This window comes from Elgaria multicarinata, chromosome 8 (genome assembly GCF_023053635.1).
Source record: "Elgaria multicarinata webbii isolate HBS135686 ecotype San Diego chromosome 8, rElgMul1.1.pri, whole genome shotgun sequence".
Taxonomy (NCBI): domain Eukaryota; kingdom Metazoa; phylum Chordata; class Lepidosauria; order Squamata; family Anguidae; genus Elgaria; species Elgaria multicarinata.
Window position 1 is genome coordinate 95129974 of NC_086178.1, and position 22738 is coordinate 95152711.

The 22738-nt window shown below is 46.1% G+C and overlaps 1 protein-coding gene across 1 annotated transcript in view; it reads left to right on the forward strand.

The window, feature by feature from the left end:
• The window catches only part of CTNNA3 (catenin alpha 3), a 902456-nt gene that overhangs the window by 783859 nt on the left and 95859 nt on the right, over positions 1-22738 (forward strand). The window contains exon 14 of the mRNA XM_063133292.1: positions 4812-4904. Within this exon, the coding sequence (XP_062989362.1) occupies positions 4812-4904 (93 nt within the window). The remainder of the gene's footprint in view (positions 1-4811; positions 4905-22738) is intronic.

Consider the following 22738-nt stretch of genomic DNA (forward strand, 5'->3'; position numbering starts at 1 on the left):
ATGGATCTAGATAATCCGTTTCATTCAAGAGTGCGTGGAGTTGTCCTGCAACCACCCGCTCAAGCACCTTGCCCAGATGCTTCTCCTGCCCACAGCAGGAAATGGCAACAAGTTTCATCACAGACAAAAGAATCAGATTTTAGGGGTCTTTTTTTGTGACGGAAAAATGAGCAGACGGAATGGGAGGCACACGGGAAGTGGACGGCATCATGAAAATGACCCGTGAAAATGTGTGAGTGGCCAGTAACGAGCATGTGACAAAACACTTGTTTGATGATGAAGATGGAGTTGGATCCAGATTAAAGCTGGATCAACTGTGCTGATGGAAGTGGAGTTCCCCACCGCCTCTTTCCCATAGAAGCCCACCTACCCCTCTGAAAATGCTACACAGAGAATCGGGAGACCTGCCAAATGGGGTTGGGGGGAGGGGATCTCAGAAATTGGGCGGAGGAAACTTAAGTGACCAGAGCCCTTCCTCTTGCACCTGTCTTCTCATGGAAGGCAGATGCTGGCTCCAAACGATACTATACTGTGCAGGTGGCTGGACAGGGAGTTGCTGTGAGGTGTTGGACAACCATGCTGTGTGTGTGGCATGTGTAGGCTGCCCTGCATCCCCAAAGCAAACCTGCTGCCTTCAGGTGTAGCAGAGCTGTTTGCTGTGTCATCACCAGTGTTGAAATAAGATTAAGCTGCCAGTCAGGATGGCTTCTGCACATGGGGAAGGCGTTTTGTCCTTTGTCTCAGAGGGCCAAATATCTTGAGCCTGGCCTGCTTGCATGTTCACAGTCAGTATGCCTCTGAATATTAGGTGTGCAAGAACAATGTTCAAAAAGTGTGTACAAAAATGCAGATTTAAAAATCTGCCTACAAAAGTACTTGCACAGAAGTACACACACTAAAAAACAAATTGCAATCTGATATGGAATTGGGACTGGACTAAGAACAAAAGGGTCCATCTATAGATGGAGAATGTCTCATTAAAAGCTCCATCCGATCAGCGTTTTACTGCACGCACATTACTGGGCACTCACGGAGTTTGCTCAGGTCCCTCACATGATGTCATCTGCCTCCCGCGCGCCTTCTGGCCTTCTTTGCATGACAACCCCCTCCTCTTTAAGTCTGATTTTTTAAAAAACTCGGAATTGCTGCTCCCTCCTGCTGTGTGCAGGAGAAGCAGCGCCATTAGAGCAGCGGACTCAATGGGCCTTGTGTTCATTCTGTTCTTCCTCTTTTGAAAAGAGGAAGTAACTTGAGGAACGAAAACACGGGCAGAGAAGCGAAAGTAGGGAGCGTGTTAACCCCTGGTATGATGGAGCTTTAACAGAGATGCAGAGACCGTTTTTGGAAGACTCACTTAATGAATGCAACTTAACACAACTTGATTTTTATTTGTCATTAGAGTTTGTTATAGCCAAAGTTTTATTAGATGTCACACAAAGGCCTAGGCTAGGAGTGGTGAAGCTATCCAGAATTGTCTGTCATAAAATAAAAAGCTTGAGTGTTGTTGTTTTTTAAAGTGAGGCTATAAATAAGGAATCACATTTTCTCATGACACTGGCTTATTTTTGCATTTGAGACATCTGGGTATATTTTCCTAAGCAATGAAGGAGCTTCTAAAGTGTGTTCTTTTTCTTTTCTTTTACAGATTATGAGAAAATTGTGAGAGATGTGCTTGCAAACAAGTTTGAGATAGGCTTGGTTATCCTAAAACACCAATTTTACTGCTGTTATGAAAGCACAAGCTATAGTGTCTTGCTTTTCCATACTCATAAGTCAAATAGGAACTGGATAAGCACAGAGCAATTGTAGTCAAACCAAATTCCTACTTAGCTCAAAATACAATCTTTATGAGCAATCACTCCACTATATGTTATACGCACCCTTAAAAGCATTTGAACAAATTTAAGCAATCTGTTTCTATGTAAATGGTGTTGTTTTGTAAGCCACCAGAACTCAACATGTACAGATGAATAAATGACTAGAGGTGCACCCACCCATCTCTCTCAGTCTGACATTTGAGTTCTTACCGGAAGGTGTGGGATGCTTTTCTGGAAAATGCAGGTACCTTTTAATCCCAGCAAAAAAGAGAAGGATTACCTAATTGTCTGTATCAAACAACAGGTGATTAACATGAAGCAATAAAGAATATAACTAAAATCTATATTTGCAAAGTCAAGCTTGGATAATTATCTAGGGCACTTGCTACGGTCATAGAGAGACAAGTAAAGTGTTAAATTAAACCATAGAGTGTGCAATTGACAGAACCACTTGTTTCTGTCAACCCTTACTCCAGAATAAGAGAAATGAGGAAAGTGGTAAATGCCAGGTGCTGTGTTTGAAGTTCTTGTGTGTAAGTGCTCTGACTGCAGCTGTGAGATCTTATGGGGTGTTTATGAACATTGCTGCTGCTTAGATTATTTTTATTTTATTTTTTAAAATGTCTGCACACAAACCCTAGTGACAGAGGGCAAAGAGCTTTAGTGAAGAAGAGGCCAGGCTCATTGGATGTGTTGGTCAGCTATTAAACGGTGTGGGCTCGATCCAGTTAAAGCATTTTGCTAGGTGTGCACTGCTGAACCATATTCACAGGTCTTCAGTTGTGGGATAGCTGATGACATAGGGATGTGCTCAGTGGCAAGTCGGGATGTTACGAGCACCCTGCTCTAGAGCCCGCCATGCGCCTAGAGTGCTCAGCAGCCACCCTCCCTCACACCAAAACTGCGCACTTCTTCCCAGAGTCAATGGTGGCTGCCATTGACCTTATGGGAATTGCGCAATTTTTGAAGTCTCTGTAAATTGCGCACTTCCCCCTGCTGTGTCAATGGAATGACTGTAAAGGATTCACAAGGAAGGGGAACATGGGAAGGGTGATTGAATTGGGTTCAGTGTGTGTGGCTCTGGCATATGAATAGTGTATAGGAGCATTGAGTGCTTGAATGAGTAAGTGTGAATGAATGAATGAATGAATGAGCATGTGTGAAAGAGAGTGATTGGGATTGCTTACAGAGAACGTTTATATAAATAATCCCACATCCAAGCCCAGCATCAGCTTCCTGCATAGTGAAGGAAATGCTGGGGCCCACAGAAGGGCTCACTTTCTTTAAAAACAACATTGACACATTTTTTTTAGTAGAGTGGTGGTTGCACTGTGAAGCAAAGCACCATCTAAGGCTGTAGCAACTTCCTGTTGTCATTTCTCTAGTATGATTTCCAGTTTCCTATATCAGGGCTCAGAAGCATTCTGGGGAAAAAGACGATGACAGACAGCTGCAGCCTTAGCCAGCCCTTTGTTTCTCAGTGCAGCCACTATCCTATTACAAAAAGTTTTAAAAAGAAAAATGGAGCCCTGCCCATCATCTGGTTAGCTTAACTGTGGTTGGGAGCTTCCAGGGTGGTGTGATGCTATGGGAGGGGGGCTGTGAGGGACAAAACTGTACTCCATGATTGTATTTGTTCAGTTTTAGGATATTATGGGGTTAAATCTTTGTGTGTGTGTGTGTGTGTTTGCTCGTCAGTTTCAGGCAAAATATGAATACTTTAGAGGTCAAAGGTTTAGTTAGAATGTAGAGGTCTGGAGGTTGTGCTCAGAAGAGCAGGAGGTTATAAAGTTCAACCAAAGTTTTGAGGATGAGAGAATCCAGGAAACAGAAACTTAGGCTATAGCTAGATGGGGTGAAATCCCGGGGTGATCCCTGGGATCATCCCTGTGTGTCCACATGATGAACAGGGGATCCCAGGATCAGGGAGGGATGATCCCTCCCTTGCTCTGGGATCTCGCCCTCCCCTTTAGGCCCAGTTTTGCCATGGTCTCAGGCTGAGCCCGAGACCGTGGAACATATGGCCAGGCGCCACAGTTTGTCCTGGCTCCTCATGAGGAGCCAGGACCCGCGCAAGGTGCGCAGTACTCCTCAGAAGCGCTGCGCCCATCGGGGGTGGGGAAAGTAAATATTTTTTAAAAAATCACTCACCCTTTGTACACAAGCGTTTGTGCGCTGCTGTCCCTTTAAGAAAAAAAAAGAATATGGCGGGCACGACACCTCTTCCTCTGAGGTCATCACATGCCATGTGTGTACTGATGGGGAGATCTTGCAATAAAAATATTGCGGGATCTTCACCCCTCTACCCCGCTAGGCCGCTAGGTCTAGCTAAGGCCTTAGTTTGCAGAAATGAATAAGAATCTACCTACGCTCCTGATTGGTTGGAGCTAGGGAGAATAAAATTAATAATTTTAGAAGATATAAGCCAAAGGGGGAGAGAGAGAGAGAGAAGAAAAGAAATAAGCCCAGAGTCCAAGAGGAAAGAAAGAATTAGGGATGCTGGAACTGATTGAGAGAACCGGGCCAATGATAGTTACTGCTTGGATAAGGGACTTGGATTAAATAGGGACACAGTCTAATTTGGATAGCTGGATGCATTTATCTCTGGTTGTTGTATTACCCTATTGTTCATAGAAACGTATCTCTGTGCAGGAGAGCATATTCGATGGAGTTCCTATCCCCCCATGTGTTGCTAATTTTCTTCTATGCACATCCATTGTGTGAAGGGAGTAGCACTCCAGGCCCCCTGCACTTAGCAGTGGGTAGGACCCTTCCAACTCTACTATTCTATGATTCTATGATATGAGGTCCAGGTGGAGGCTTGGTTGCTGTTGCAGGTCTTTGACATCTTCAAACCATATTGGGACAACAGGCTTTAGTCCAGGACTAGTGTATGGTCACTGGCAGAAGTCTTAAAAAATATCACGGTAGACTAGTTAATTTCCAGACTGGAACTGAGTTCACCCTAACAGTGATGCCACATTCTTTTGACAGACCCCAGAAGAACTAGAAGATGTATCTGATCTTGAAGATGACCATGATGCACGCAGCCGCACAAGTAATCAAACTGAAGGGAAAACTGATAGGGTATGTATCAAACCAGTTTTATTCAAAAGTAGTTGAATGAAAAGCCTGCTTTCTTGTTCCTTTAAGGTTCCTTAATATAGGTTGGTAGATGTGCCAAAATATAACTTATTTCTTCAAATAGATTCTTGTTGCCCTAACACAAATTTAAATCAGTTTCAAACTGTTGAACTGTTGCAGCGGCCTACCAGTAAAGATGGTGCACAATGCAGTTTTGAGCTCCTCTACATTTTTTTTTAAAAAAATCCCTCTGCCTTACCAGGGCTTTATTCTTTCTTTCTGGGATTGCAATCGGCTCAATTATATGGGTGACCACACGGTTTGGATTGAATACTTCCCCTTTCTGTGTACTCTGTTCACTTCCATTGGTCACTGCCATCTAGTGGCAGAATTATTGCACAACACTTACACACTGGCAGATCCCACTTTCCCCAGATATTACCACATCATCTGTGGTCCTTTTAATAGCAGGAATTCCAGAGGATAGCACAGGAGATGTCCTGGTCATTGATGACATTGTGTAATGGACCCACAAACTTCCATGACTGACCAGTCATGGGCATGCAATAAATTGCTTATTTAGAGGAGCCCCTTCTCTGCATTTTAAAGCAAGCTTATCTAATTCACACTTCCTGGACTAGTATGCTGATCAGAACACAGTTATCTTTTGGGTGGTGAATTTTGTGATAGAAAACTGCATACGAAAATATGTATATGAGGGAAAGTTGCAAAATGCATATATTTGGAAAACCTGGATACAAAATGTATATTTAAGGGGGAAATGTGTATGAAAACAATTGCCAGTATTTGTGCAACAACTGCAGACTGATGTAGAAATTGGAGATAACAGCCCTGTGATTAAATACATGTAAAACTGACTTGGATCAGCTGTAGAGTGATTTGTCTATCCTTAGCTACCAGGAAACTCTGAGAATTGTAGATCTTTGAGTTGTGGGTGGGAGTGGAGGTATCTCTGGCAAAGATGTTTCTGTGATTTTACAAAGGTACAATTCCTAGCATTCTTTGGGAGAATCCATAGTCATTACACCAGTTTGACAGTAGTTTCAGATTATATCTGTAGAAAAAGATGGGCACATAGTTTAAAAGTTGTGATCTGTGAGACCTGTGCAGAAGCAGTCACTGGCCTGTCTGAGCAGGCTAATCTATGAACAGGAATGCATTCTGCTGAGTGATAAGACTAAAGCCCTTTTTATACCTAAGGATTGTCCCAGGCAAATGGAGGGATCCTCCCTGCCTGCACCCGGGATCCCCTGTGTGGCATTTGGATACAGAGGGATGATCCCAGGATGATCCTGGGGGAAAAGGCAGGTGTAGAAATGGCCTAGCAGACCTATACCCTGAATAATGCCTCCACTCCCTTATTCCTTTTATGCTTCTTGTGATGAAGCCTCACCAGTTTCCTTTATCAGAGAGACCCAACATTGCAGCCAAACCATCCCTGCAATCCACCTGAAATCTGCACATGCCTGAAAGAACTGTAATCCCTGTTCATTCCAAAATTCCAAATAAGACTCCCCTCAAAGGAGAGGGAAACAAGCTATTCATTACTTGGCTAACTGGAAAATAAGACCGAGGTTGTCTTATCTGTAAGTAGGACAGCCACACTTCCAGAAATATCATATTTGGGGCTGGCACATCCTCCTCTTAGGAAAACAATCTGAACATTTATTTTCCACCCCATATATATATATATATATATATATATATATATATATATATCCTAAAATTGGGTGAACATATGGAAAGGAGGACAGGGCTCCCATCTCTTTAGCAGTTGTATAGAAAAGGGAATCTCAGCAGGTGTCATTCGTATGCATGCAGCACCTGGTGAAATTCCCTCTTCATTACTACAGTTAAAGTGCAGGAGCTGTACTAGAGTGACCAGATACAAAAGAGGGCAGGGCTCATGCAACTTTAACTGTTGTGATGAAGAGGGAATTTCACCAGGTGCTGCATGCATACGAATGACACCTGCTGACGTTCCCTTTTCAATACAACTGTTAAAGATACAGGAGCTCTGTCCTCCTTTCCATAGGTCACCCTAAGGTCCTACAATATTCTATTGAAAAATACAGAGGACACTGGAGGAAAAGAAAACAGGCCGACTTAACCATGGACTATGAGAAATCCTTACAACGCTTTCTATAGAAAGTTCTGCACAAAGCTTTGCTTTCTGTGGCTGCACTAATTGGTTTATCATGCATCTGTACAATACTGGGCAACAGGGATGCACAGGGAATGAGATACTAGAGACAGAGTAGAATATAGGTCATCATCTCACCTTAAAATACCTTCTACAAGCAGTCTAATTTAACTGCAGGGATGCATAGCCTGACTAATCAATACTCAGATCCAAACCTCCCTCTACACATGAGAGAAGAGAAGTTTGAAGAGATTGTGGTGGAGTGACGTGGGGTACAATTCAAATAACCTGGGGATTATCCATTTCTTACAGCAGAAAATGAAGTCAGAAAACACTCGGCTTTAAGGAGGATAGCTGAATTCCAGCATCCCCCAAACAATTGTCTCTAGTTGTATTGTTAGTTGTACTTACATTGAGCCAAAGCATTCTGCATCCTGGAGATAAAGAACACCGTATACTAATCTTGTATGCAATGTAGTGCAATTACCAGAACTCCTTGTAAAAAAAAAAAATCTCTAGGGACATCATGTTTAATACGATTAACTCCTGTGATCATGGCATGTACCTTAGCTAATATACAGAAGGTAACCGGTTTGCTACCCTATCATGTAGCTAATAACACTTGCTAATTTTAACCTTCATGGAACAAAACCAAAAGAATTGACATAATTGGTAATGCAGCTTGGGCTAGTAAAATGTCCCCCAAACAAAGCTATACATGTGGCTTCAGAAGAGTAGCACTTAATTTTACTTATTTTTTCTCATACATTTTTTTTATCCCAATGGTACATTTTTACCCCCAAATTGGCTGGGACTAAAAAAGCAAAAAGAAGAAAAAAAAGCACCCCAATGGGAAAAGTCAATAAATTTGTTGGGGTACTTTTTGTCCAGCCTTTTTTTTTTTTCCTTTTCTTTTCAAGAAAACTCCCTGTGGGCATTCAGATTTGCTTCCTTGGATCAGCTTTTCTTGAAATGTTTTTTTATCCCAACATATTAAATTAGTTGAGACAAAAACTGTCCCAGAACCAAGAAAACCGTTGGAGTTTTGGGGGGATATTTTTTGTATACAGAAAGCAATCAGTAGATGTTAAGAGGCTGAAATTTGAGGGCATTGTTCAGTAATATGCAGATGGCAATCTCCCAGTAGGAGTATGTTTTGGGTCCAGTTCTGTGTAAAATCTGCAATGAAAAGTGCATGTGGTGTAAAAAATATATATCCCTACACAGTTTGATGAGGGTCTACATTAGGGCTGAATGAAAATGGCCTCCCCAAATTATCCACCAAATATTTTCTCAGTGGTGGAAAACTTCAACAGTTTGGGGGTAGGAATGAAAATTCTCTTGAGAAATTTTGGTCCACTTAAAATTGAAGGAAACTCTGTTGTTAGTTCAGATTGGACAAAGAAGGAAGCAGTGGGCTTATAGACTTGGTGCCAAGCCCATTGCAGGAAGGACTAGGAGTACTGTTACTTCCTCCAGCAATATTAAGGGTGCAATCCAATGCATGTCTGAAGAGAAACAGTCCTACAACTCCCACACTCCCCAAGCCAGCATAGCTATGCATGTTTACTGTCTGAGGGCCTTCCTAGACGAGGCCTTAGCGCGCCTTCTGTCCCGGCTTCCCTGCTGTGCGTCCAGATGACGCACAGGGGAATCCGGAGACAGGCCGCGCTGAGGCCTTCTCCAACGCGCCATAAGCGAATTCGCTTATGGCGCGCCTTTTCCCCAGCTCCGGCCTGAGGCCGGAGCTGGGGAAGGTCTAGGGACTTCCGTGGCTTTTTGCGGCTAATCGCTTACTCACGAGTAGCCACAAAAAGCCGCGGACTGGCCACAGCGCTGAGCGCTGTGCCCATCGGCCGGGGAGATCCCGGGAGGGAAAAGGAGGGGAGACGACACAGGACACACACACGCACGCACGGAGGGAAAAGGAGGGGAGATGACACAGGACACACGCACGGAGGGAAAAGGAGGGGAGATGACACAGGACACACGCACGGAGGGAAAAGGAGGGGAGATGACACAGGACACACACACACACACACGGAGGGAAAAGGAGGGGAGACGACACACGGGACATGGAGGGAGAGAAAGATCAGGAAGGGATCAGGAGCGGATGGGGGGGGGTTAACTAATAAAAAACCCTTACCTTCTCCGCAGTCTTCGGGCGCACGTGGCCCCTTTAAACTTTTTAAAAAATGGCCGGCGCTGCAGGGCTTCCGTCGTCCCTGCGCGTTGTGCGTCTAGGAGGCTGGGCGGCGCGCGTTAAAGTTTGCACGCCGTCGCCCCGCCTCCCTGCCGGCTTATCCCGGCAGGTCTAGCAAGGCCCTAAATATGCATAGGATTGAGCCCTAAATGATATTAAATCTGGATCCACAGTTACACCCCCAAATTAACCTCTATTTGTGGGTGGTGAAGTTGTGGGGGGGCATCTCAATGAATATTTTCTGAGGGTGGGGGAATGAAATTCTCCCAGATTTCATAGGGAGTCCAAAACAGAAAGGAGCTCTGTGCCCATCAGGGGGTGGGTGGGGGAGCAGGAGGTATATATATATATTAACTCACTAATAATAATAATAATAATAATAATAATAATAATAATAATAATAATAATAATAAATTTATTTGTTACCCGCCTCTCCCTCTGGTTTGAGCCGGGGTACAACACAAATAAAAACACCATAAAATACCGAAGCACTCGAGCACTCATCTTGAAGGGAAAAAAATGGCGGGCACGACATCCTCCGCCCTCCTGGGACTTCGCACGGCATGTGTAGACTGGGGTGAGGATCTTGCGATCACCATATCATGAGATCCTCCCTCCTCCAGGCTCTGGTCTAGCGATGGCCTTAGTTGCTCAACCCTGCTGTAACTCAACCCACCGGTAACTAGGCCTGTTTTGCCTTAATAACGCACATTCGTAGAAGATTGAAGTTTTCCCTGCTTTCAAACAATAAAACAGCTGGGCCTGCCCAGATTGCAGGGGCAACTTTATGGGAGGTGAGCGAGTCGGCAAGCCACAGCAACTGCACAAAGCAGTTCTAGGAATCTGTATGTGGGGATCTTGAGAATCTGTTCTAGGAATCTGTATGTGGGGATCTTAAGAATTCTCACTCTGTTGACGCCCAATGGGATGGCAACAACCCCTCCTTCTGAGAATGAAATAAAGTTGGATAAGCAGCTCAACCAGATGGCTGCTGAGCTCATGCCAAATGGGCAATGCCCTTTTGCACCATGCTTTGGCAGCTGTCCAAGGCAGCTGTCGGGATCAGGAGCCGTCTTTTGCACTGTCTCCAGGAGCAATGCCCTCTTCTGCTCAGGTGAAAGAGTATTCAGAGCAACGGAACCTTCACCAGACGACAAACACTGGTGCTTGTTAGTAACAGCATGTGAGCAAGCCCCGTGTAGACTGTATAGAATGAATGCAGATGGTGCAGTATCAGTGTGTGTGTGCGCGCGCGGGAGCGAACACACACACACACACACACACACATAAAGGAACAGTGTAAAAATAAAAACCACTTAATTCCTCAGGTTTTAACTGTGTTTGAATTTTGCCAGCTCTTAAAGCATACTGTGTGGAATGATGATTCTCTACAAGAATAACTAAACAAAACACTTAGCAATTAAGCTACCACAGCTGCCCATTTGGGTCTGAATTATGCCTTAAAATTACTACCTTTGGAGTCTAAGACAAACAAGGGTTTTCCTTAAAATGCTTTTCACATGAAAGGCTGCATCTTTATTCTTCGTGCATAAATATAGGCTGTGCAGTGACTGCATAAACATTCCATGATGGACTTCCTTCGAGGGGTTATTTATTTCACGTAAATCTCTATTCATATAGGAAACCCAACTCTACTAAGTCTCAGTAACATGGAAGAATAAAGCATCCACTGTTTTTATACGAGTTTATAACAGAGGTGGTCCATTTCTGTATTCATAGAGGGCGTTCTTTTTCCCGGAATTATATTTTGCTTCACTAACTGATCTCCTCAAGAATGTTCATGCTCCATAGTAGAATTAGCACCGTCTAACAGCAAGGGCTTCCCATCTACGGAACACATATTCTCAGGCATAGTATTACATGCAAATATATTCCTTTACAAAATAAAAAAATGGGTGAGATGGCATTAAAGTGTGGAAGCTCTCTCCTACAACCTGAAATGAGTGAAAATGTTACCAAATATTTTGATGTGGGATGAGGATCCAGATAAAAATACAGTGGGGCCAGATCTGGTCTCACCATCTGCCAGTTTAAAGGGCTCCTGACAGGGTTATGGCTTCAGATCTGGCTTCAGATTCCTGATTTGAAGGGCTCCTGGCAGGGTTATGGCTTCAGATCTGGCTTCAGATCCCTGGTTTAAATTGCTACTGGCAGGGTTACGGCTTTAGATTTAGTTTAGGGGCAACGATTAAGGCTTCACCTAGGAAAACACCTGCTTCCTCTCTTTCTGTCCCCATTTGGTGCATGGTGTACATTGCCCCTCTTCTGCCCAGATTTCGTTGATGAAATCTGCCATGCCTTCCCACTTGGTCCCCGCTGTTCCTTGTCCATGCGCATACATGCTCCCATATCAAACTAGCCATTGCTGGGGGAGAAAAGAAATAGTAGCAGCACAACATATTCTGGCAATGGTTGTTTTTGTTTTTTCTAAAAAATATATGTACAGCTTTGGATTATGAAATATTTTACGTTAGAATTTATTTAGAATTTTATTTAAAATTTTAGAATTTAAGGCAAAGTATTTGTGTATTGTTTCCTAGCCTTTACTCCCCCAAAATTGTTTCTAAAAACTATGTAATAAGAACACTTTTATAAAAAGGCTAGAGATGTACAATGTCTGGCAATAATGAATCCATGGGGGTGGGAATCATAGAATCACAGAATAGTACAGTTGGAAGGGGCCTATAAGGCCATCGAGTCCAACCCCCTGCTCAGTGCAGGAATTCACCTTAAAGCATACCTGAATGATTTTTTTATCCTCTCTGTTAGATTCCCAGCATATTTATTACTTTCATTCCCTATTACCATTATTGAACTCAAGTATATTTTACTGATAGACATTTATGCTCCGTTTCCCAACATGTGAGTAGAATCACCATTGTGCATTCTTGACAGTAAATGTGCATTCTTGACTATTTCGGATTGTCCTATAGAGTCTTATGTTTCTGATGTTGTAGCCATCATTTAATGTAGTTCTAATCTATCCAGACAACAATGACAAATTTATTGAGTTTAAACATTTTAAAAAGTTTAAAATATAATGATAATTTTATGAGCTAACTAAGGCCTAATCTACACCAGCCAGTTATCCTGGGGTCAGCACGAAGTCATCCCTGTGCATCCAAATGATGCACAGGGGACTCTGGGGTCAACCAAGGATGACCTCTCAGTTGTTCTGGGATAACCAGGACCATGGTTTTCCTGATTTTTCCCGTGGTCCCAGACAACCCCGAGGACCGTGGGCGGTGTAGTGAGTGCTCTCGGGTTCTCCCTCCTCCCTGTGATTAGTGGGGCTCTTCAAACAGGCACAGAGCTGTGTGTGGGGACTCTGTGCCCATTGGGAGTGAGAGGGCAGGATTTTCGCCAACCCCAGGATGGCTTTTGGCATGTTGGGGCACTGAGTTTTAAGGGGTTTTTTTTTTTAAAAAAAAAGAAAAAAAATACTTTCTTTTGGCACAGGATCACACCCGCGCAATTTTGCAATGGCTCTTCTTCTTCTTTTTTTTAAAAAAAAGCCATACCAGAACGTCCCTCTTGTCTTCTAGGATGTCGTGCTGGCATTTAGACACAGGGGGACAATCCCGGAAGCAGGTAAGCCCGGGATCCTCCCTTCCTCCCTTTCCCACAAGGCCTCAAGGTGTCGATGAGACCTAATTTATATATAAAATAACTTCTGGAACAGAAAGGCTGTTTTATGTTCCTGAAGCAGCCCTCCCCAACCTGGTGTCCTCCAAATGTCCAACATTCCTGACCATTGGCCATGCTGCCTGAGGTTGATGGGAGCTGAATCCAAAATATCTGGAGGGCAGCAGGTTGGGGAAGGCGGTCTTCAAACACCAAAATATTGGTTATTTTTTTAATTTCCCCCAATTTCCCATATTTCCTCCCCTCCCCCGGAAAAACAACAACAGTTTCCCCCCCTCCCAAGTCCTCACAATTTCTAGAAAGTTTACATTTTATTGATATAGGGAAGGATATAAATGTTTTAAATAAATAAATAAATCCCTAAGTGGAAGCGGCTTGCAGGGGATAGTATGCAGTGGACAGTGGGCTTTGCTGTAAATGCCAGTGGGAGCCCAGTGGATGGGTTATACAATAGTGTAAGGGTGACCATATGAAAAGGAGGACAGGGCTCCTGTACTGTATAACAGTTGTGATGAAGAGGGAATTTCACCAGGTGCTGCATGCATACAAATGACACCTGCTGAAATTTCCTCTTCATCACAACTGTTAAAGATGCAGGAGCCCTGTCCTCCTTTCCATATGGTCACCCTAGCAGTAGTTATTCCAAAAAAGTAGGCAGCAGTAGTTATTCCAGCATTTACAATACAGGAAAATAAAAGGCATAATTATAATTTCAAACATTATATAATTCAGGTTATGCCCTTTCCAATTTGCCTGTTTCTTAACCCATAAGGTCTTCCTTCCTGCTCAGCCCTCAGCTTTGAAAGTATGTTAAGGAATAGTATTAACTGATCAAGTGCCTATAATATCTAATGCAGTGAAGTGATCCCCTACTACACCAGCGTTCCCCAACCTGGTGCCTTCCAGATGTGTTGGGCTACAACTCCCAACTGGCAGGGGGATTATGGGAGTTGTAGTCCAACTCATATGGAGAGTGCTAGGCTGACAAAGGTTGTTCTACACTCTACTTTAGTATGATACAAAGTCAAGCAGGATGTTCCAAACCCAAGAATGGGATTGTGAGACCCAATTTAAATGGAAATGTAGAGGTGTAGTTGAGAAGGCAAAGGGCAGTGCTAAATGTAACATTCCTTGACCCTCTTCCATGTTTTTGTTTTGTCAGATACCCGTCAGATATTCAGGTATATGAAGTGGAATTTTATATACAGACAAGGTCTTTGTTTGTGTAACTTCAAGTACTCTCGCAGTGAAGTGATTGTTCTGCAAAAGATGCATGACATGATTTCACAGCAGCTACTGCTTGCCCTTCGACCTCCCCAGTCTAGATTTCTTTTCTTTGATGAAAATGCATTTACATGCACACTGAAGTCTCAAAACAGTCCAGCTGTCCTTGACTTTAACAGCTGGCTTTGAGCCCACTTGCCTCCTTCACCCAGATCATGATTTCTTTCAGGATTAGTTGGTCTGTCTCTCTGGAGTGCAGGAGGCATTTCAGAGCATGTTTGTGTGTCTGTGCGTGCTTACTTCTTTGTTGGGTCATATTAAAAATTAATCCAGGATATTAGACAAAAAGATCTGCGCCTCTTGAGATGCTGTTTAAAACAACATTGACACAACCCAAGAATAGACAACAACGTAATCTTAGCCGGGTGGACCCATAGCTGGGAGTGGACTGGGGCAAACCTGCCCCCCCCACCTAATTTTTCTCTGCCCCAAATATTTTTTTACAAACAATTAAAGAAAAAGTTTACCATTTTAACTTTAAAAGACCTGCAAACCCAGTGAACACTTCCTACTCTTTTGCTCCCCCCAAGAACTTTTTTAACAGCATTTTAACAGCATTTAACAACGTTAAGTTTGTTTTTAATGGACCCCACAATTGTTGTTTTTAAATGGATACTGTTGTTTTTATACTGTGTGTGTGTGTGTGTGTGTGTGTGTGTGTGTGTGTTTAAATTGTATACTTTTAATTAGGGATGTGCTCCGCTCCGATTAGGAGCGTAGAAGCAGTAGCGGATTGGCCTGCTCCGCCTTACCCAGAGGCGGAGTAGGAGCGGACCGCGGACCCCCTAGAAGCAAGGCGAAGAGAAGCGACCATTTTTCGGAGCTCCGAGTTCAGTCGGAGCGCTCCGGTCGCCATCTTGAAAACATTTCGCCATAGGATTGCATTGCGGCAAATAATCGCGCATAACTACGTTGTTTTTGAAGCTATCGTTCTGGAAATTCTTGTGCACAGAGAGTCGTGGATGGGGGTCATTTTGAGACCACTCTCACCTCTCTGCGTGCTGTGGTTCACGTGCAATATTTTTTTAAAAATCGGGTCAACCGCGGGGCTCAAACTGCGTTTCGGCTTTTCGCCCATAGGATTGCATTGAGGGAAAGAATCGGGGATAACTGGGGGGGGGGTTTAAGCTATCGTTCTGAAAATTCTTGTGCACAGAGAGTCGTGGATGGGGGTCATTTTGAGACCACTCTCAACTTTCTGCATCGTACGGGTTGCGGGCTAGAAGTTTTTTAAAAATAGGGTCAACCGCGGGGCTCCGTTTCGGCTTTTCGCCCATAGGATTGCATTGAGGGAAAGAATCGGGGATAACTGGGGGGGGGTTTAAGCTATCGTTCTGAAAATTCTTGTGCACAGAGAGTCGTGGATGGGGGTCATTTTGAGACCACTCTCAACTTTCTGCGTGCTGTGGTTCACGTGCAATATTTTTTTAAAAATCGGGGTTTGGGTTTTTTTTATTTTTTTATTTTTATTTTTTTGGAAGCGATGACAGGCACATTCAACTCCCAATCCTGATGAGAATTGATCTCCTCAGAAAGCATCCTCCTCCAATCCCAGCGTTGGAGGGGGGACTAAGGCAGACCCACCCTGAGAACTTTCTGTTTTGTGTCTCTTTGTGGGTTGGCGTTCGTGGAGGGAACACTTAGTTAGTTAGTGCTCCTGCTTTGGACTTTGGAGATAGATTAGGATAGGTTTAGTTTGGCGTGTGTGTGTGTTTGTTTGCTTCTTTCTGACTTGTAGCTTAGTTTGCCCTGTGTTTTCCCCTTACTTTGATTTAATATAAACTTTATTTTTGAATTTTGGAGTGTGTGTTTGGGTTGGTTGGGTTGGTTGCCCCCCCCCCTTCCCTGTATTAAAGCCTGACTGTTCTGCTTTTGTGAAAGCTTTCTTTTGAAAGCATACACACAGTTTTTGTCCCATTTCCCTACATTTATATTCTTAAACATATTTTATTATATTCTTTCACATAGTCCATTAGTATATATTCTCATACATATTATATTAGTATTCATATTTTGTTCTTCTTATAGTAGTGGTTGGTTCTTTTCCCCCCTCCCCTCTCTTAAATCCTGATTGTGTTTCCTTCTATCTTCTATACCAAATATACCAAAAAAATTGGATTCTCTTTTTCTTCTCTGTGTAACTTCGACGGAGTGGGCTGCTTTTGTCAAGTTCAACAGGCAGCCACAGATTGAGCATTTTGGGGAAAGCATACGCACACCATTTCCCTATTCTTAAACATATTATTATTATATTCTTTGACATAGTCTTAGTAGTCTATTAGTATACATTCTCATACATATTATAGTAGTGGTTGGTTCTTTTCCCCCCTCCCCTCTCTTAAATCCTGATTGTGTTTCCTTCTATCTTCTATATACCAAATATACCAAAAAAATTGGATTCTCTTTTTCTTCTCTGTGTAACTTCGACGGAGTGGGCTGCTTTTGTCAAGTTCAACAGGCAGCCACAGATTGAGCATTTTGGGGAAAGCATACGCACACCATTTCCCTATTCTTAAACATATTATATTATATTCTTTGACATAGTCTTAGTAGTCTATTAGTATACATTCTCATACATATTAGTAGTAGTAGTATTCATATTTTGTTCTTGTTATAGTAGTGGTTGTCCCATTTCTTGTCCCATTTCCCTACATTTATTAGTAATATTCTTAAACATATTATTATATTCTTGTAGATATTCTTAGTAGTAGATATATATATATATATTAGTATATTCTCATACATATTAGTAGTAGTATATTTTATTGTTCTTGTCCCATTTCCCTACATTTAAACATATTATATCTTCTTATACATATTCTTAGTAGTACCTTATACATAGTATTAGTAGTATTAATATTTTGTTAGTCATCATGAAAAGAGGAAGCAGGCGTGCTGAAAGCAGCAAGGCTCAGTCTGCCAGCAGTAAGCAGGCTTCCTCTCCTCCTGTGAAACTCAAACGGGCAACTCCTTGGCTGACTGCTCCAAAACAGAAGCAGGACAAGCAGCAGGCAGAGCCACTCTCTTCTGCAACTTGTGCCCGGCGTTCTCTTTTTGAGGGTGGGAATGGGAAAAGTGCCCGTTTGCAAGAGGCACGTGGCAGCAGTGCCATTAGAGGAGGAGGAGTATCCCCAACTCCTTCATTCTCCTTTCAGCCCACGAGCCCGATGATGGACGTAGACGAGGTCCTCAGCACAGTGGAGGGGGGGGAGGAGGAGGAGGAGGCGGTGGGCCTCCAGGATGTGGGGGCTGAGGAGGAGCAGCAGCAGGCCGAGGCTCTCTCCCCAGTCTCATCCCACACCCCTGTTTCTGTGGCAACACCAGAGAGCTCAGGCGGGCAATTGGTGGTGTCACCACGGAAACGAAAGACAAGCATCGTGTGGGACCACTTTGAGTTGGGAGCGGATCCCCGCTTTGCTGTCTGTCGCCACTGCAAACTCAGCCTAAGCAGGGGTTCATCGACAGGGCATTATGGAACCAGCAGCATGAAGATGCATCTTAAGAGGCAGCACCAGTCGGTCTTGCTGGGGAAAGAGGCGGGCAAGGCGACTGGTTCCAGGGGAAAGCCGAAGGCGGCGGCTGCTGCTGCTGCTGCTGCTGCTGCTGCTGCTGGCACTTCCAGTCTCAGCTCTCCATCTCCCATCCCCACAAGGGTTAGGCAGGCAACCCTGCCGGAAATGGGGTGGGGGAAGTATGGAACCACAAGATGGCGTTTTCCAACGCCCTCCCAGATCACCACGTCAATCGGTGAGATGGTGGCGTTGGACGACCAGCCATTCAGCCTCGTCGACAACGCAGGCTTCAAGAGGCTGATGGCGCTTGTGGTGCCATACTACAAGCTGCCGTGTCGCACCACCCTGAGCAGGCGGGTGGTGCCTTCCCTGTACCGTTCCTGCAGGGAGTTAGTGCTGGGTCGTCTGTGCCAGGCAGAGGCACGGATGGTGCACTTCACCTCGGACATTTGGTCCAGCGAGGGCGGAGTGCACGCTTACCTGTCCCTGACGGCACACTGGTGGGCAGCCGTGGGGCAGGAAGGATCCAGCACTACAGGGACTGGCAAGGAGGGCTACTGCTGGGCCCTCCTCCACACGCAAGTGATGGACCAGTCCCACACGGCAGGGGAGATTACGGAGGCCATGAACCGCATGGTGGATGGGTGGCTAGCTGGGCAGAAGGTCACCCGCGGTTACATGGTCACGGACGGGGGAGCCAACATGGTGAAGGCGGTGCGCGACGGCGGATTCGAGGGCGTCCGCTGCATCGCGCACGTCTTGAACCTGGTGGTGAGGGATGGCCTTGGGATGGGCAGCAGCAAGCCCAACCTCGGTCCCCTGTCCGGGATCCGTAACCTCCTGGAGAGCTGCAGAAAGGTGGCAGGCCATTTCCACCACAGCGTCAAGGGCAGTCGCTTGCTGCGGGAGAAGCAGGAGGAGTTGAATCTCCCGCAGCACAGGCTAGTGCAGGATGTGGTGACACGCTGGAACTCCACCTACCTGATGCTGGAGCGGATGGTGGAGCAACAGCGTGCCATCCACGACTTGTTCAGGGTCAGGGACATGGGCGTCCACCACCTGGGCAAGCAGCAGTGGGACGCCATGTCCCAGCTGGTGGCGGTCCTCAAGCCGTTCCTGAACGCCACCGAGACCCTGAGCAAAAGCTCTGCCCTCCTCAGCCAGGTGATCCCTGTATGCAGGCATCTCCAGAAACAGATGGGCGACTTTCTGGAGTACAGGGATCCCGTCACCGGCAGGCGCTTCGAGCCCGAGGTCCGCGAAGCGGTGACTAGGCTGAGGGACGGCGTGACGCGGAGGCTGGAGCCCATCCAAACCGACAGGGTCCACATGTTGGCAGCCATGTGCGACCCTCGTGTGAAGGATGGGCTTTGTGGGCCAAATAGCAGGCAGCACTGGGTGGAAACGCTGGTGGGCGAAGTGCGGGCGGCATGGGCCAAGAGGGTGGGGCAGAGTGAGGCAGAGGAGCAGGCCACCCCTCCCCGCAGCAGCACCAGCAGCACCAGCAGCAGCCTCACCTGCATCCCTCCCAGCAGCAGCACAGGCGAGGGGTATTGGGAAGAGGCTCTGCACACCGTGTTTGGGCAGAGACCCTCCCCAGCCACCAGCCAGGATGACGCTGCAACCACCGTGCAGCGTTACCTGTCAGAGCCCATCGAGGACTCCTCCATGGACCCCCTGGCCTACTGGTCATCCCGTTTTCAGATTTGGCCGGACCTGGCGCGGGTGGCCATGGATCGACTCAGCTGCCCACCCACCAGTGTTCCAAGCGAGAGGGTGTTCTCTATGGCGGGCGACATAGTGACCCCTCACCGCTCTCGCTTGGAGCCGGACTTGGTGGAGCAGCTGGTCTTTCTGAAGGGCAATCTCCCCCTGCTGGGATACCCCACCCTCAAGCCCTCGTGGGAGTGACAGGCAGGCTCCCTTTAATTCCACCCCTCCTTGGGTTGGCAGGCACACTACAGTTCAGGCAGGCTGGTTTTTTCTCTGTAGGCACTAGGCAGAGTTTGTCACCGTGCGTGTGTGTGACTGACTGTGAGGGCAAAGCACCGCACTTGAGTTCATTTCATTTCTGTGGCGTCCGGTACAGCTTAGTCAACTCATCCGGATAGTTTTCCACCCAGTTCCAAAAGACTCCATTTATTTATTTATTTATTTATTTATTTATTTAATTAATTACATTTATATACCGCCCCACAGCCAAAGCTCTCTGGGCGGTTTACAACCGTTTGTCCATGATTGACTGCACGTTTAGGTGAGGTGCAAGCAGGGGGCAAGGCAATGCCTGGCACCACCACCACCACTAGCCAGGCTGCCTCTCTCCAGCAGTCCACGGGTCGCCCTTTGGAGTGCCCTGGGAGTGGAAGACGTACTCCCTGATCCAGAAGTATGGTTTTTTGAGAAGCAAACAGGCGAGTCCTCGCCTTTGAGAAGCAACCTTTCACTTGAACTCACGGAAGTCATTGACTTCAGCACAGCCACTACATAGAGGCTGTGGACCTCTGGGTGACTCCATCAGTGTGCTGATTTTGAGAAGCAACCTTTCACTGAAACTCATTCACTTCCCCAATTGAGGGTGAGGGAGGTTACACTCCAGCAGTCCACGGGTCGCCCTTTAGATAGCTCGGGGATCAAATGGAGTCCTTGATCTGTGTGCTGATTTTGAGAAGCAACCTTTCACTGAAACTCATTCACTTCCCCAATTGCGGCTGGTACTCCAACAGTCCACCGAACGCCCATAGCACAGCCACTTAGTGCATAGGGACAGTTTAAGTTTCCTCCTGAGAAGTGAGCACTCACTTCAACTCATGACAGCCATTGACTTCACCACAGCCACTACTGCGGATGCTGTGGTCCTCCAGGATGTGGGGATAAGTAGCAGTCGCTGGTCGAGCTTCTCTCCCCAGTCTCATATGGAGCAATTTTGAGCTCTCACTTCGACTTCAAGTTCAGACACTTGAGCACAGCCCCTACGGTGGAGGCACAGCTGGCCGTGCCTCTCTCCCCAACCACTGACTGCACAGGGACAGTTTAAGTTTCCTCCTGAGAAGTGAGCACTCACTTCAACTCATGACAGCCATTGACTTCACCACAGCCACTACTGCGGATGCTGTGGTCCTCCAGGATGTGGGGATAAGTAGCAGTCGCTGGTCGAGCTTCTCTCCCCAGTCTCATATGGAGCAATTTTGAGCTCTCACTTCGACTTCAAGTTCAGACACTTGAGCACAGCCCCTACGGTGGAGGCACAGCTGGCCGTGCCTCTCTCCCCAACCACTGACTGCACAGGGACAGTTTAAGTTTCCTCCTGAGAAGTGAGCACTCACTTCAACTCATGACAGCCATTGACTTCACCACAGCCACTACTGTGGATGCTGTGGTCCTCCAGGATGTGGGGATAAGTAACAGTCGCTGGTCGAGCTTCTCTCCCCGGTCTCGTCCCACCCCTCTTCCGCTGTAACCCTGTCTTTGAGAAGCAAGCTGTCACTTCAACTCATGGACTTCCCCTATGTGCGGGTGGTACTCCAGTAGTCGACCGATCGCCCATAGCACAGCCACTTAGTGCGTAGGGACAGTTTAAGTTTCCTCCTGAGAAGCAAGCTGTCACTTCAACTCATGGACTTCCCCTATGTGCGGGTGGTACTCCAGGTGTCCACCGATCGCCCATACCACAGCCACTTTGTGTGTACGGACAGTTTAATTTTCCTGAGAAGTGAGCACTCACTTCAACTCATGGACTTCCCCAATTGCGGCTGGTACTCCAACAGTCCACCGAACGCCCATATCACAGCCACTTAGTGCATAGGGACAGTTTAAGTTTCCTCCTGAGAAGTGAGCTTTCACTTCGACTCATGACAGCCATTGACTTCACCACAGCCACTTCTCGGTGGATGCTTTGTTCCACCAGGATGTGGGTGAGGAGGATTAGTTGCAGCAGCTGGCCGAGCGTCTCTCCCCAGTCTCGCAATTCAAGTTATCTGAGAAGTGAGCTTTCACTTCGACTCATGGACTTCCCCTATGTGTGGGAGGTACTCCAGCAGTCGACCGATCGCCCATAGAACAGCCACTTAGTGTGTACGGACAGTTTAATTTTCCTGAGAAGTGAGCACTCACTTCAACTCATGAAACTCATGAAAGCCATAGACTTCCGATGCAACCTCTCTCTCCTCAGTCTCATCCTCTTCCTCTTCCCCTTCTGCTGTAACCCGTCTTTGAGAAGCAAGCTTTCACTTAAACTCATCATTCACTTCCCCAACTGAGGGAGGTAAAGTCCAGCAGTCCACGGGTCGCCCTTTGGAGTGCCCTGGGAGTGGAAGACGTACTCCCTGATCCCGAAGTATGGTTTTGAGAAGTAAGCTGTCACTTGAACTCATGAGCCTCTGTGCAAAAGCTGTCCTTGTGTGTGTGGTTGTGAGTGTTACTGCAGCTGCCTGTCTCGCTGCGAAAATGAAACAGGCAAGTCCTCGCCTTTGAGAAGCAACCTTTCACTTAAACTCATGGAAGTCATTGACTTCAGCACAGCCACTACGTAGAGGCTGTGGACCTCTGGGTGACCCGATCAGTGTGCTGATTTTGAGAAGCAACCTTTCACTGAAACTCATTCACTTCCCCAATTGCGGCTGGTACTCCAGTAGTCCACCGAACTCCCATAGCACAGCCACTTAGTGCATAGGGACAGTTTAAGTTTCCTCCTGAGAAGTGAGCACTCACTTCAACTCATGACAGCCATTGACTTCACCACAGCCACTACTGCGGATGCTGTGGTCCTCCAGGATGTGGGTGAGGATTAGTCGCAGCAGCTGGTCGAGCTCCTCTCCCTGGTCTCATATGGAGCAATTTTGAGCTCTCACTTCGACTCCAAGTTCAGACACTTGAGCACAGCCCCTACGGTGGAGGCACAGCTGGCCGTGCCTCTCTCCCCAACCACTGACTGCACAGGGACAGTTTAAGTTTCCTCCTGAGAAGTGAGCACTCACTTCGACTCATGACAGCCGTTGACTTCACCACAGCC